The sequence below is a fragment of the Gigantopelta aegis genome, chromosome 3 (genome assembly GCF_016097555.1).
Source record: "Gigantopelta aegis isolate Gae_Host chromosome 3, Gae_host_genome, whole genome shotgun sequence".
Classification (NCBI taxonomy): Eukaryota; Metazoa; Mollusca; class Gastropoda; order Neomphalida; family Peltospiridae; genus Gigantopelta; species Gigantopelta aegis.
Genome location: NC_054701.1, coordinates 61430943 through 61447582, shown reverse-complemented (window position 1 = coordinate 61447582; position 16640 = coordinate 61430943). Strand labels below are relative to the sequence as shown.

The following is a 16640-nucleotide window of genomic DNA, read 5'->3' as shown; positions in this document are numbered from 1 at the left end:
AATAAATCAATGTGCTCTAGTAGTGTCGTTAAATAAAACAAACTTGAACTCACTCTCTCTGTGTCTCTAGCTCTCTCTCTCTCTGTCTCTCTCTGTCTCTCTGTCTCTGTCTCTCTCTCTCTCTCTCTCTCTCTCTCTCTCTCTCTCTCTCTCTCTCTCTCTCTCTCTCTCTCTCTCTCTCTCTCTCTCTCTCTCTCTCTCTCTCTCTCTCTCTGTGACATGATAGAACGAGACTTGTGGCCGTAGCAGACGATGCGATCACAGATGAACGGAAATGTGTGGCCGGTGTCGTAATGTTTACATTGGTGGCTTAACAAGACTTGTGACTGCAGCAGACGATGCGATCACAGATGAACGGAAATGCGTGTTCGCTAAGTGTGCATGTGCGCGGAAATGTGCGTGTATATATGAGAGGGATGGGGGTGGGAGATAAATGCGTGTTCGCTGAAGTGTTCGCTGAAGTGTACATGTGCGAGAGAGAGAGAGAGAGCGTGTATGAGAGATGAGAGAGAGAGAGGAGAGAGAGGTGAGAGAGGTCGCTGAGAGTGGAGCGCGAGAGAGAGAGAGAGAGAGAGAGAGAGAGAGAGAGAGAGAGAGAGAGAGAGAGAGGTGTGCTCGCTGAACTGTGCATGTGCGCGAAGTATGCGTGTATGTGTGTGTGTGTGTGTGTGTGAGAGAGAGAGAGAGAGAGAGAGAGAGAGAGAGAGAGAGAGAGAGAGAGAGAGAGAGAGAGAGAGAGAGAGAGAGAGAGAGAGAGAGAGAGAGAGAGATTAGCACTAGACCAACTGTGGTACAGAGTATTTTCAAAAACGCTTGATATGTATACGTGACTGTTCAACTTCCCCTTGGATTGTAACCTTACACTTGGCGACTGTCCAGGAAAAAACAATAGAACAGGATATAAGACAACTGAGAAGTAGAGTGGGGACGAAAGGGTGCATGCGTGCATTGGTAGAGTTAGCTCAGTATACATATTTGTCACTGGCGTCGCTGGTAGTTGTTCCTTGTGTAACAGGATCCGTTTCGTAGAATACGTCGAGGAAAATCTTACTTTCGCTTTCACATACAGCACTTACTTTGACTGCGGTAAGTACGAAAACAAAAAGGTTTATAAAGTTGGTTCATATTTTAAGTATATCACTGGCGTAGGAAGCGGGGGTGAGGAGGGGAATGTGCCCCCCCCCCCCCCAACTTTGTAGCAGCAGTAGCGATATTAATTTTTTTTAATTTTATATGTGTCCCCCCCCCCCCCCCCCCCCCCCCCCCCCCCCCCGACCTTTTGGCACCTTCCTACGCCCGTGTATATGTATCAGATATAAACAAAACATATGCACAAAGACTTTAAAAACGCACCACCTATTTTTGTGCGGATATATGTTGTTTGAATCAAATTATTAAAACTGTAAATGCAGTTCATGCAGCGTATTTTTCGCTTGAAAGTTAAGTTCATGTGGCAATCCGAGATTCTCGTGCAACATTCTCCTTTACATAATCACACAATCAAGAATCTATGCCGTTACGTTACTTAACTTCCACCGTAACAAATCCACGATGTCTAGACTTTCTGAAAATCAATGCAACCAAGCAATAGGTCTTTTAGCATGAGACATCTCTGCCAGAGAGACAGCCATGCGATTTAATTGTCACCATACGACAATTACACGATTCGATGTAAGGTATAGAAACACATTTATTCGGTATCGACCGAGACCAGGTGCACAACGCGTTACAACACCAGCCCAATACCGTCATATACGGCTGTTTCATTTATGCGACCGTTTTCGAACATGAACACGTACAGGTGCAGAAGTCGTTGGTAGACGAGGACCAATAGCTAAGCTCCCATCACGGTACGACGTCGATTACGAGCCGCCGAACTTCGTGCAAGACAACCTTACGTTGGAGCAGTTTTGACTCAAAGGCACCGTCAGCAGCGAATGCAATGGGCACAGCAACATCACAACTGGCGCAGATTGCAGTGGAGACAAGTCCTTTGCACAGATGAAAGCAAGTTCCGTCTCTATCACGCTGACGGCCGTCAACGCGTCTGGAGGCGACGCACGGGACGTTTTGTAGATTGCTGTGTTTTGGAATCCAACAGATGGGAAGGGGGTAGCGTAATGTTTTGGGAAGGTTTCAGCTACCATCACCGGACTCCACTGTACATTTGGAGAGAACGCGTTACTGCTGGACCTAATTTCCATGTATTACCGCCACCCCATTGAGCCTAATTATATTCCAAACACGCGTAGCACATTTAATAATTTATGTACTTCTCCTGGTGGGCGTACCGTGTACCCCAGTGGTAATCTTTGTTTCATATTTGTTTTATTACCTAACAGCTAAGGTTCCAAATAAGTCTCTATGCATTTTTACATGAATTACAAATTGTGAATTATTGTGAGTAGCATTGTTGAAGATTAATCGTTGAATATGGCACGTCAACGGTTATCAGAGGCCCAAAAATGGCATATTATTTGTATGGATGCGACCGGCAATACCTTCAAAAGTATAGGACGTCAACTGGGGTATCATTACACCGTAATCAGCAGACTGATACGAAAACACGGGAAAACACGGGGAGACCTCGCATGACGTCACAGCGCGAGGACAGGGCCCTGCTTCAGCTCGTACGTCGTCAGCCCTTTGCTACGTCTCCTGTTCTGAAGAGCCAATGGTTACCCAATAGACCGATGTCAGCCAGAACAGTGAGGAATCGTCTGAAATTGGCAAGATTGAAGGCCAGAAGGGTAATCAAGCGTACCTTTCTTGCTGATCATCATGAGAGACACCGTTTAGCGTGGTGTTAGGCACAGAGAGGTTAGAATCTGAGGTCTTGGCAAAGAGTCCATTGGTCCGACGAAAGCCGGTTCCTGCTCCATGTCACAGATGGCCGATTGAGAGTTTGGAGGCATAAAAATGCGGCCTACACACCCAAGAACATACGACCTACGATCCCGTATGGTGAAGGTTTAGTAATGGTTTGGGGTTGCCCGTAAGCTGGATCTTGTCACCATCCAAGGCAAACTCAATAGTGATCAATCATGATGTTGACTTGTGTTTCCGACTCTACACCTCCATACTTATTGTGCCTCAGTTTTTGGCTCAAATACAGCATCTTGGAATTCTTCTCAGAATCATGATTAAAATTTCAGAACTGGATACACTTGTTATGTTTTCTTACTGTCAAAGATGTATTCTTGCAAACGACATTTGTTTTTCCGATGTTATATTATTAGGCTTTCAACGCCAAAACTTGTAAGACAAGCCATTGTAAAAAAATACAGGGGGTGCTTAACCTTTTTCTGTGTGTGTGTGTGTGTGTGTGTGTGTGTGTGTGTGTGTGTGTGTGTGTGTGTGTGTGTATGATAAAAGAAAACAAGTGTACAATATATGTGTATTTAAAAATAATTATAAGTAATAATCTCCTTTTACATGTTTCTTATATAATTAGAGAATAACTAACGAGCTACGAGGAATTACGGATCATCTCTCCGTTGTGAATGAATGTTCTAGAACACTCGCCTTAGTCCGACAGAAGTATCATGGCACCTCGTTTTTGAGTCTAAAAGGTTGGGTTTTTTTTATTGCTGATTATTGATGTTTAGGGCATATATATTCAGAAACTGCCGGGTGACATCTTGTCACATTTGAGCAATTTATGCTAGGAGACTACATCCAAGATGGCCGCCACCGAATCAAAGACAATCAATTTCCCACATATGTTCATGACTAGACCAGATAGAAACATGAATGAAAGGTCATTATATATGTTTTCATGCATAAGGAAGCTTATGCAGCTATGATTTTCCCAATAAAACACAAAGAAATCAAGATGGCAACAATAAAAGGACGAAGATATGGCTGTTTTAAAGTCAAATAATCGTCCTATAGGTCTTTTAATACACTATATATGTTATCATGTAAGGTATAGGCTGATAACTAACTAATACGCATGGTAAATAAGAACTAATTTTAATAATTAAGTGTATTGTATTTATTACAATGACATATGAGACTATGAGTTTATTTCTGGTCAAATCAAATGAGAAACAACTTGCTGGTTCAATCACTCTAAACATGTATACTGAGCGCAAGTAGAAACTTTATAATCATATTTTTTATCGTAAATTATTTTGGAGGAAATCAGTTGAAATTTGCGTTACAAAATGGATGATAAAGGTCTTCCCGACGATCTGCACGGACGGGGCGGAGTGAAACGCACATATTGCCTTTCTGCACGTCTAAAGCGCAAAACCTGACAAACACGTGCACAGGGTCACGTGATCAACACAGTGAACGCGTATGCCTTCAAATCAATTCACACGTGTATTGTTTAACAGGAAAACACATTAAAATTTCTGGTGACAAATTAGTGACTGAATGCCACGCCTCACAAATGCAGAACGTGAGCGTGCTGTGGGTAGGCTGCACGCAGGACAATCCGTTGCGGCAGTTGCTCGCACATTAGGATGCAGCCGACAGACAATTCATAATCTCAGAACCCGTGTGCAACAGGCAGGTGTAGTGGCGGATCGTCCGAGGCCAGGACATCCGCGGGTGACGTCACGCCGAGAGGATGGACAAATCAGATTACGTCATCTCCGTAATCGGTTCGAGATGGCCGCGTCCACAAGCAGACCATTGTTCAGGGGTCGGGTGTCACAATCCACCATCAGGAATCGACTGCGGACTTCTGGTCTGCGAGCTAGGAGACCATACAAAGGACCCATTTTCACGCCATTTCATCGTCGTCAACGTCTGGAATGGACCCGACGACACGTTAGATGGAATCAGAGACGCTGGAATAACGTTGTCTTTAGTGACGAGTCACGTTTCACAATTAGGTTTGCTGATGGCAGGGTACGGGTGTGGCGTAGACCGCGAGAACGCTATGCGCAGTCTTGTGTTCAGGAGGTCGACATATTTGGTGGCGGCAGCGTAATGGTTTGGGGTTCATTTTGTTCCCATGGTCGTTCCCGATAGACTGTCGTCCAGGGCAACCTCACTGCCGCACAATACCGTGATCAAGTGTTGACACCAGAACACGGTCCAGGATTGACATTTCAACAAGACAACGCTACACCCCATATAGCGATATTGACGCGCAATTTCTTGCGAAACGCCAGTATCAATGTCATGGATTGGCCGTCCCGTTCACCAAACCTGAAACCCATCGAACACATTTGGGATGAATTGGGAAGACGACTGAGACAGCAGGTCAACCCACCGCAGACCCTTCAAGCTCTTGGGCAGGCACTGATCAACCAATGGCGACGACTTCCGGTACGGATTTTCAGAGGAGTTCTTCGGTCAATGAGAAGACGTTGTGCGGCTGTTGTGGCTGCGCGAGGCGGTCACACGCGTTATTGACTTCAGAACGTGCCACGATCTCATCATGTGAAAATCGTTTTGGGGTGTCACATGACATCAGGCGGTAATACACAATAAATTGATCCCCACATCGACTTGTGTCAATCTGTATTGCTTCTCAAATGATATCGACATCCTTACATAGCAGTTTTATAGTCATGCATCCTGTATTTAATTTGTGCGATTTGGGATGATTTGGAATTGGATTGTTCAGCTGATAGTCACTGTGACAAATCACAAAGCATTTGTGTTTCAACAAATTCCATCGTGACAAGCACAGAACATTGTGCAAAACAGATTGGCACTCCTGCAACCACCTCTGGATGAACGGCAAGGTGTGTCACTCTCACAATCACATCTGATGAGCCGCAAGACAGCATCTGGTGCAAGACTGACTGTATCCGGGATTGTCGTAGGTGCAAGTGATCTGTTGGGTTCATCTTTCTGCCATCCATATTTCTCAGCATCCAGTTCTGATGGATCCGTGTCTCTCCCATATGGATGTTTGATGATGTGCACGTTTCACGTTTTCCTCGAACGCTTCACTGGTTGGTTGTTGAGAGCATAATTTTGGTGTTGATGTATACCCATTGTCTGTTTTCGCTGCCCAAGCACTGAGTCATGCATTTGACATTCTGCAACTGTTCCTTTTTCCATAGCATGCAATCATGAATGTCATTGCCTGCTATATCACCATTGGCAGTGATGCATCGATTTGCTCCAGAAGTGACAGATGAAGTCCACTTCTTACAACTTTCAACACAGTGTTCTTTCCAATGCCGATTCCATCCTCACCATGAGCTCGAGAAGCAGTACGAACACGTCTGTGTCATCTAATAAGACTGTGATTCTTGTGGGGTTCTCTTTTGCAGCCATGCGCATTTACTGCACAAAGATGATATCTGCCTCTGCCTATGTAGTGTACATATCCCTTCTGTTGATGATAACTCCTCCATTGCTGATCTCAGTTGGAGTTATGTCTTGGGATGTGATGATCAGTTTGTGATTCTGTATATGGTCTCGATGGGGCGACACGTCTCGTATGAGCTCAATGCAGATTATGTGAATGAGCTGCTTCTTTTCAATGACAGTCTGAATTACTCTCTGCGATGGCAGCTCCGTAGTGACCTTCAGCTAGTGAACTCTACTTGCTTCAGTGTTCCTCGCACTTCTTGTGACACCTTTTGTGCTGTATTCATAGTACCGATGGAATACCAAGTACACATCTCCTTTTTGCAGCTTCCTCTGAATATGTTCTCTGAAGTTGGACACATAGGTTTTTACTGTACCACCCACAGGCCAGTATATCATCCAGGAGAGCAGAGCCATCGATGATTGTGATGTCTGTGTCTGGTGCATTTCTGGATGAGACCTCAACTTTCAGTTGATTCTTCAACACAGATTTTGCTGGAATGTTGTTGCGATGTTGCTGATGTTGGGATTGATGCTAGCTCATGTGCGAGAACGTCCTTGATGTCCACTTCATGGGAACTGGCCTGAAGGCCTACTACTTTCGAATAGATGAGGTTAGTGTCTAACACGTTTGTTTTGCCAACTTGTACACTTTTCTTCGTCACTGCCATGGCCGTGATCTTTTTCTTGATGGTATTATGGAAATGCTTTGGCTAGGTCCTTTCGAATTCAGACATCTGTTCTCTTTCAACTTCAAAGGTATCTTGCATATTGACTGTAGCATGAACTAAAGGTAGTCCCGGCAGGACGTAATTGCCAATCAAATCTCGTCTTTATAAAGCCAGTCAATCAGTGGCTGTAGAAGCAATCTGCACCACACTGTGCAGAGATCGAAAACAATATTACCCCATATATTTGAGCCCATATGGGTAATATATATATATATATATATATATATATATATATATATATATATATATATATATATATATATTGTATCTACTTTAAAGAGTGTGCAAACCAATATTTTAATAGATTGATGGTATGATTTATTAACATACAGTATATATCTAAATCTTTACTGAATGTAAATATACGCAAAGTATGAACCAATATGCACAAGGATATTTATATAATTAATAATGCCAAAATAATTTTTTGTTTCTGTTTGTAGGTTTTACAAATATGGCATGGTTCAATTGCGAAAGACCTTATTGTTTAACCCCGACACCCATGTGTTACCTGGGTTCATGTTACGCAAATTGTCCGTTTGAAACATGTGCAATGATCAACAGCACCATATGCATCACGAACAGTGATTGCAACAAGTCAGGAAAAGTAGCATTCAACGGGATATGCATAGATAAGTGTCCACCATCTCATCCTATATTCGACCCGGAGGCTTATAATGACCAGTGCTGCGTAGAGTGCCCATTTTCGGAAGTAGCTAACAACAGTAGATGTATCTCAGAAAGCGACTGCAAGACGGCCGGGTGGCAGATCTACAACCATCAGTGTTTTAGAGGTTGCCCACCTGGTACCAGACGAATATTAGACAACTTCAGAGACACGTGTGAAGATGCCTTGGTGACTAATGTTATTTTGGGGGTATCGTCTGTGTGTCTGGCGCTCGTCATCTTGGCTTGCGTAATCTTCTTTAGAAATCCCCGGAAGTCGAGAAACAAAGTTGACGAGCTCGATGGTGAGGTACGTAGAACTTCCCAGTATTGCCATATTTTAACTGTTTCCTTGATGTTGCAAAGATATACATCTCCCCAAGCTGATGATGCATGCACAACTAAATCTGTGTTCAACTATTTTAACCTGGCTTGCTGTTGCAAAGAGATACCCCCACTAGCTGATGAGGTGGGTAGAACCCCTCAATATTTCGATAATATTTTAACTGTGTGCTTGCTACTGTAAACATATACCTCCCATATCTCGTATTACAAGCAAAATATGTGTTAAGTTTAGGTGACTGTCAGTTATTTTCATAACTACTATAACAGTTAGGATACACTGATTTAATTTTGGATTGGAATAAGAAGCTTCCGTTAGGCAGCAAGTCCCGCTAGTAGTGCTTCAGGAAGAAACAACAGTGGGCAGCATTTGATCCCAGCAGAAAATAGAGTTAGATACCACATTTGATACCACAATGATAACTTTCAAAAAATAGCATTCTCCATCACCAAGGGGCAGGACCAAGCTCAGTCAGTAGAGCGCTCGCCTGGGGTGCTTGGATAGGATCGAATCACACCAGTGGACCCATTCTCTGACTGAGTTTTATCTAGTCCCAACCAGTGCACCTTGTATATCAAAGTTCGTGATATGTGTTGCCCTCTCTTTGGCAAAGGACGAGCTCTGAAACTTGAAGTATTAATATTGGAAAATTAAACCCATTTGCCAACAACACTAGGTCGCCCATGTAATGTAGATTAAATGCAATGGGCTTTACTAGGGTTCCACGATTGGCTGAAGCATGTGCTACATTCAGTTTGTGAAAAAGGTGCATATGAAACATGTGCTTCTCATTTCTCATAACCATATGGATACAGAAGCAACTGCAGCAGCAGCAGAAGTAGTTATAATAGTAGTAGGAGTAGTAGTAGTAGTAGTGTAACGATTTCACTTTCTCAGCACGTGCCCACTTATAGACCGGTGCTAAAATCGAATTAAATACAGTTCTAAAAATACCTTGCTGGGTTCGGCTACCCCTTTCGGTCGTAGACTTCAAAAATTACATTTGAATATGTAAACTCATGATTAACCTTTCTCAATAACTAATCAAATAATCACATAAGTCGTCCTTTTTCACAGTGTTTATTTAAGGGTTTCAGTAGGTCATAAAGATCAATTACAGTTAACCAGCAAAATAATTAAGATGTTTAATAGATTTCATGATTGACATTGAGAGATACAGGTTACATAATAGTTATTCAAATTTCCCACAACTCAAGCACCATTCAATTCCCCGCCAATGAAACATTAAGAATCCCAATATGGATTACTATTTGTTTATTCTAAGAGAATGAAAATCCATCGAAAACATCGAAAACGTACCTAAACATTCATTCCCATTCGTGAAACCACAAGATTCCCAAACGTGGAATACTTGGAAATTTACGAGACAGAAATAATATTTCCTTCACTCAATTCCTCTCTCCAAAATTCCAATAATCTTCTTTCAAAAATATTTTAGTAACCTCTCAAGTGTCAATACGAAATATGCCTAACAATAATTTTAAGGTTTACGGTAATGCACTGCGAGACGGTGACAACTAACAAAAATACACTACAATTTGGTTAATGAATTACATACTAAATAAATAGCTGATCATTGTCGGTTCTCACATAATAAATCTAAAGACACAATTTAGAGTAATAACCGAGTGAGAGAGAACCATTCAAAATCTACACATAAAAAAACACAATCAACATACACACATGTTGTACCTGTGGTTGAAAAATCAGAAGTGAGTAAACGGATGGACAAATCTAGCATTAATACATGGAATGGCTCTCATTGGTCCAAATTAATGACATGACATTAATCGGACATGACGATTGGTTAACCTATCCAAACAGTTCTTCGTAGAAATAACGAAGATTAACGACAAACATAATTATAGCCGAATATTGCCGAAAATTATACATCGTTACAACAAAAATTACGTAAATAAAATAAACAATTCTAACTTAATTATCTTCTTAAACGGTATCCCAAAATACAATATAACATTATTATTTTTTAACCCCTCCCCAAATATTACATAACGTGATATTAACTATAAAATCCAAGCCTAAACATTACAATATTATATGGTCTCATGCCACTGTTTGGAAAATCAATGGATCTGAATGATCGTTCCTGTAACATTACCCATCAGTAATCTGATTCCTAGAAGGCTGATTAAAGTGCTAATAGGGTGCTAGAAGATGTTAGTATAAGAAGTTCAGAAACCAAGAATAAAATTAAGAAACCAAACATAAGTAGAAAAAGGACAGACAACAAATCAGATTATTCAGGAAAGTATTGGAAATATACAGATTTGTTACAGTAGTAGCAGTGGCAGTAGAGTAGTAGCAGCGGCAGTAGTAGCAGCGGCAGTAGTAGCAGTGGCAGTAGTAGTAGCAGCGGCAGCAGTAGTAAATCATATAGAAGTAAAATTAATAATCATCATAATCATAATTACGATAATCTTAACAATCAGCTATCAATGTGTTCTGTTTTCAGCGACAACCACTCATTGATGATGATGATCAGACTTATATCATCAGCAGTGGACCATCCCTCCCGCAACCTGAAATCAGAAAAGAACCAATGCATTACCCTGATACATCCCTCAAGGAGGCGGCTGGCAACGATCAGCCACTACACGCTGCCGATACACAAGTTAAGGAAATTGATGGTGGGAGTGAGACGTTTATTAAAAGGCTCCCTCATCTGAATCGCATTAATGAGCTGGTTGCCATTGGTGACCAAAGTGACCGTGTGGAACAGTTTTGTAGAGAAGATGATGAACTCTCTTCTATTCCAACTATTGTGGCTCTGAAGGGCTTCCAAGAGAGCGATAATTCCCTGGATTCATATACCGGAAATTATGATTGATAACTACGGACAGATACGACGTAGTATTTGTTTCACAGCTACCTGACGTTTAGGATAACTCTAGAGATACACTTTGTAGTATTTGCTTCGCAGCTGCTTGACGTTTAGGATAACTCTGGAGATACACTTTGTAGGATTTGCTTTACTGCTGATTGACGTTTAAGTTAACTAAGGAGATATGCTTTGTAGTATGCATCAAGTTTAGGATAACAAATGAGATGCGTATTGTAGTATTTCCTTCACAGGTAGGTGGTTGACGTTAAATAAATGAGCATGGTAGCTCAAAGGCTGCATGCAATGATCCGTGATCAATAATGCATTTGTACATAAATAATAATATTAATGCAACATATCTTACCGCCCTTGGTAGTGTAGTGGTTAAGTCATCGTACTGGGTTCGCATCCCAGTACCACTCCCACCTATAAACTTCGTATACAGTGCTTGAAATAGTCTATATAAACATAAACATGGTTTTGGCTACATGAACAAGCTCACGTTTTAATTTTAATTTACTTGTGATTAATTAACAATAAAAAAATGGATAGGTATTAAATGTCCACTCACCGTTACGACAAACCTTGTCGCTTGCGAAGTTTGGTTTTGTAGAATTCCGTGATAAGCTAGTCCGGATTTTCGGTTTTCGTTGACACGAATATTGACGCATGTCTGTTTGGTCCAACTGCTCTGTAAGTTCTATTTCTGTCAAATCTTGATTAGAAAAAGTTATTTTTCGCAAGACTGTACTCGTTCTATTATACTTTGTTCAGCTGTACTGGCTTTACGTGACTGTAGATTCATGTAGATTGTGTTGTATTCGCTTCGCTGTAGAGTTGGGTAGATTTCCCTTATACTTGCTTGGCGGTAAAGGTTAGGTAGATCTTGATGCACTCGCTTGGTTGTATGCTGAGGTAAATCTTGGTGTACTGATTCATTAGGTAATATAGAATTGAAATACCCTGTGGCCATCAACAATCTAAACTCTGCCATAGAATTGAAATACCCTGTGGCCATCAACAATCTAAACTCTGCCATCTACCTTGGAGTATTCGCTTGGCTGTAAAATAATGTAGATTTTACCATCGGATCTCCACCAATTAAAAAAGTGTATATTTTCCTTGTGTTATTTTACTCTAATGTTAAATGAATAACAGAATTTGCAAGTTGGAGGCAACAGTTAAAATCCTTATGTGTCCTTGATCGCTGTAATTTTGTTTCACGTAATTGCCGTCGTGTATAGTCCTTAGCTGTTAATCTGGGGGCACCAATTAAAATCCACCGTGTCCTTGATCACTGTAATTTAGTTTCACACTCCTTTGCCTAATTGCTATCCCTTATTAACGAAAGACTAAGTTATTGCACAAATGGCAGATGACAGAACAACAATTAATTGAATCATACATGAATAGCTAAATATATAAATTACATTTGAAGATAGTTATAAATGTTACACTGGCAGGATTATGAAGAAAAATTAAGGTTTTCAGCAAAACAAGAAGTGGAACGCCCAACCTGATTTCATCCACCAAACTAGAGAAATTATTTTACTATTTAGCTGCTTTTGTTATATTGAAAAAAACTATTATTATTATTGTTTTACAGCTGATGTTAACCAATATTATTGTTTATAAGAATAGATTTCTTGACTAACTTTGTTTGACTTTGTTCTCTTTTCATTCATCATGTTACAGGACTGTGACGATTACTCTTTATTGATGCGGAATAACGAAATGCAGGAAAGAAATGCAGAATAAAGAATAAAGAGATTTAACACTGGACAAAAGATAATTTATAATACAGGAAAGAGACATATTACAGAGTTACAGAATAAAGAGATATAGTACAGATAAGAGATACAGAATAACGAATAAATAGGGAATAACTGGTCGCTGTCTTAAGAACGATATCGGCTTTATCCTATGAAAGATAGAATGCCGAAAGCCACGAGGGTCTGCCGAGGGTGTCCTCCCATTTGTTACATGTCCCATTTCTTACACACTTTATAACAACATACGTCATTGTTGACTGAACTGTTAATTCTGTACCTTCTACCTAGTATGCAATAATGGACCTTCTATTAACAATTAAGACACAGGAACAGAACATATATTCACATTTATTTATTACAAATTATCTATTTGCTATGTGATGATAGATAATCTTGTAACTGATGTACTGTAAACTGGAATAATATTGCTCACGGCTTCAGCTGTTAACAGTTAACACCCTTTTAGAAGTAAAACCGCTTATGAAGTAAAACATTAAATGCTAAGTCACCACTGATTGAATTTCTAGTCATTAATTAATAGTAGAAGAAGAAGAAAAAACTTTACAACTATGTTAGCCTGTCCGTATTATTTTTACATTATTTAGAGTTTCATTTCCGATTCGTGAGTACTGGCTTATTACGCGTACTACGATCATATATGCGATATTCACACTGTAAACGTGTATCACATGCGCTTGGATTTTTTTATAGTTTAAACGCGTTATTTTCCCAATTTACAGTATGCATATCAATTTAAAAATGTATACATGTATTATGTACCAATGTGATTGGTTTGATGGAGTAAAGTTGAATTGAAACGAACAGTTGAATTAGACTAGACTGTTCCAATAAGGTTATAGGAGTTTGCTTAATTAGTCTGTAAGCCGACTGTGTAAGAACTGGGAATATGCAGGTGTGTAACAAATAGGATGTGTAACGAATGGGAGACAACCCTGCCGAGCGTGATTCGCCATTCGACCTGAGATAATAATGTAATAAAGATTATATGATACAAGACAGTAGTTTGTTTGTTTTGTTTAACGACACCACTAGAGCACATTGGCTATTGGATGTCAAACATATGGTAATTGTGACGTATAGTCTTAGAGAGGAAAAGAAAGAAAGAAATGTTTTATTTAACGACGCACTCAACACATTTTATTTACGGTTATATGGCGTCAGACATATGGTTAAGGACCACACATGTTTTGAGAGGAAACCCGCTGTCGCCACTACATGGGCTACTCTTTCCGATTAGCAGCAAGGGATCTTTTATTTGCACTTCCTACAGGCAGGATAGCACAAACCATGGCCTTTGTTGAACCAGTTGTGGATCACTGGTCGGTGCAAGTGGTTTACACCCACCAATTGAGCCTTGCGGAGCACTCACTCAGGGTTTGGAGTCGATATCTGGATTAAAAATCCCATGCCTCGACTGGGATCCGAACCCAGTACCTACCAGCCTGTAGACCGATGGCCTAACCACGACGCCACCGAGGCCGGTCTTAGAGAGGAAACTCGCTACATTGTTCATCAGTAGCAAGGGATTTGTTTTTTATATGCACCACCCCATAAACAGGAAAGCACATACCACGGCATTTGATATACCAGTCGTCGTGCACTGGCTGGAACGAGAAATGGCCCACCAACGGGGATCGATCCGAAAATCGACCGCGTATCAAGCGAACACTTACAACTTAGCTACTGAGAATAAATAAATATTGTATAGGCTAGATATATATAGAATAAAGAGTACAGAAAAGATATACATACTACAGGCAATATTTTTAGCAACAGCACACCACAGAATCAGCCTGTAATAGTTTGTTTGTTTGTTTTGTTTAGAGCACATTGATTTATTAGTCATCGGCCATTGGATGTCAAACTTAGGCTGTTTTCCCTAGAAATGTGGCAAGGCATGATAGACAAAACACTTTGGGGGCAATTTTGACCATTTTCAGGGCACTTTTTATGCACTGAAGACAAAAACAATAATTGAAATAAACATAAATGTAATTAATGTTCTTGCTTTAATAAATGAATGGCAAAATATATAAAAGAGATATTTTAATTAATTAATAATACATTTTTAGTGTTTTATCTAAACCGGATTTCTGTCTAAACCGGCACAGCTTCATGGTCCCGCCAAGCGACCATTAATTTATTATGATTTAACTTTTGCCTAATCCGGCATATCCGGATATCGGATGCCAAATCAAGAACAAAGAAACCGGTTTTGGTGTGATTAACTCTGTCCACACCGGCATCCAGACGGTGTCGGTTTGATGACTGCCCAAACAAAACTGTTAATTAAAGGGACATACCCTAGTTTTTAAATACTACAGCATATTTTTCACTATTAGAGTCATTTATGATGACTGAAATCAAACATTACTTATATTCTATTGTTTAGATTATCCATTTTCATACAACCGAAGTGTTTCTGGTTATCCTGGTGTTTCTAATACCACAAAACGCATTTTTCATATTTTAAAAAAAAACGCACGTGCGTCGGAGAAGTAACTGTTTTTGGAATCGCATTTTAGTCTATTTTTATGGGTATTTCAACGTCACAGACTCTTGTTTCACTCAGTTGTATCCAAATTTGTTACAGGTTTGTAAATTACCCAAACTTAGTGTCCATTTATACGGGTTGAAACTAGATTCTAGGTGAAAATTATGCCTTAGTGTTTAAAAATTAGGGTATGTCCCTTTAACGGCCACGCGACCAATCTGCTCTGATAGCTAAATGAACGACACTGTCACTGCTCTTGTCATTACTTACACCGTTAGATCAACCAGATTAGTATCAGTGTGTGTACATACGCAAGTGGTATAAGTTTTACAATTGTGTTGAGTTGAGACTGTCAAAAAAAAAAAAGCGTTTCACTTTTATTCATGCTTTTATCATTGCTGAATGACTGAAAAATACGAAAGTGCATTGAATTATCCTTAAAAACAAAAGTTGAGTTAATTGAAGAATTTAAATCAAATCCTGTGTTAAGGCACAAGGATTTAGTAAATAATTACAAGATTGGCAGACAGACGGTCTCTGACATACTAAAATTTAGCGAGCACTACCGACAGCTATACGAGGACAACACATCTGGCAACAGGAAACACGTAACAAATACAAACCGGCCTCGGTGGCGTAGTGGTTAAGCCATCGGACTACAGGCTGGTAGGTACAGGGTTCGCAGCCCGGTACCGGCTCCAACCCAGAGCGAGTTCTTAAGGGCTCAATGGGTAGGTGTAAGGCCACTACACCCTCTTCTCTCTCACTAACCACTAACCAACTAACAACTAACCCACTGTCCTGGACAGACAGCCCAGATAGCTGAGGTGTGTGCTCAGGACAGCGTGCTTGAACCTTAATTGGATATAAGCACGAAAATAAGTTGAAATGAATGAAACAAATGCAAAGTTTCAAAACCTGAACACATTATTGCACCAGTGGTTTCAGCAGGTACGGGCCAAAACACTACCCATATCCACACCGATCATGTTGTTAATACTTTGTAGATTAAATGTATTTTTATCCATTTGTAATGAAAGCCGTCATATATATATATATATATATATATATATATATATATATATATATATATATATATATATATATATATATATATATATTTAACATTACGATTTGTACCATTTTAAACGTAAGCTAAAGTAGCGGGTTTCCTCTTCAAGACTATATTATGTCAAATTACCAAATGTTTGACATCCAATAGACAATGATTAATAAATCAAAGTGATCTAGTTGTGTCGTTAACTAAAACAAACTTTTTGACTAGTATACAGTGCATAACAATTGATTATTTGTGTAAATAATATTATCCATTGACAATAAATAAATACACTTTTATTTGTTATACAGTTGTTATGCGGTATATGCCAGAGGATGAAACTAATGCGGGGTACCCTCAACATTGGAACTGCAATTTTTAGCAAAAATGACGGTTGCTATTAAAAAC

General features: G+C 39.9%; 1 protein-coding gene across 1 annotated transcript; it reads left to right on the top strand.

Annotated features, from left to right (window-relative positions):
- Positions 1-709: 709 nt before the first annotated feature.
- On the top strand, positions 710-13675 carry LOC121368382. The gene is made up of 3 exons (XM_041493077.1): positions 710-1086; positions 7460-7992; positions 10520-13675. Exons 2-3 carry the CDS (start codon positions 7471-7473, stop codon positions 10892-10894), a joined length of 897 nt encoding a protein of 298 aa, XP_041349011.1. The 5' UTR covers positions 710-1086; positions 7460-7470; the 3' UTR covers positions 10895-13675.
- The last annotated feature ends 2965 nt before the right edge of the window (positions 13676-16640 follow it).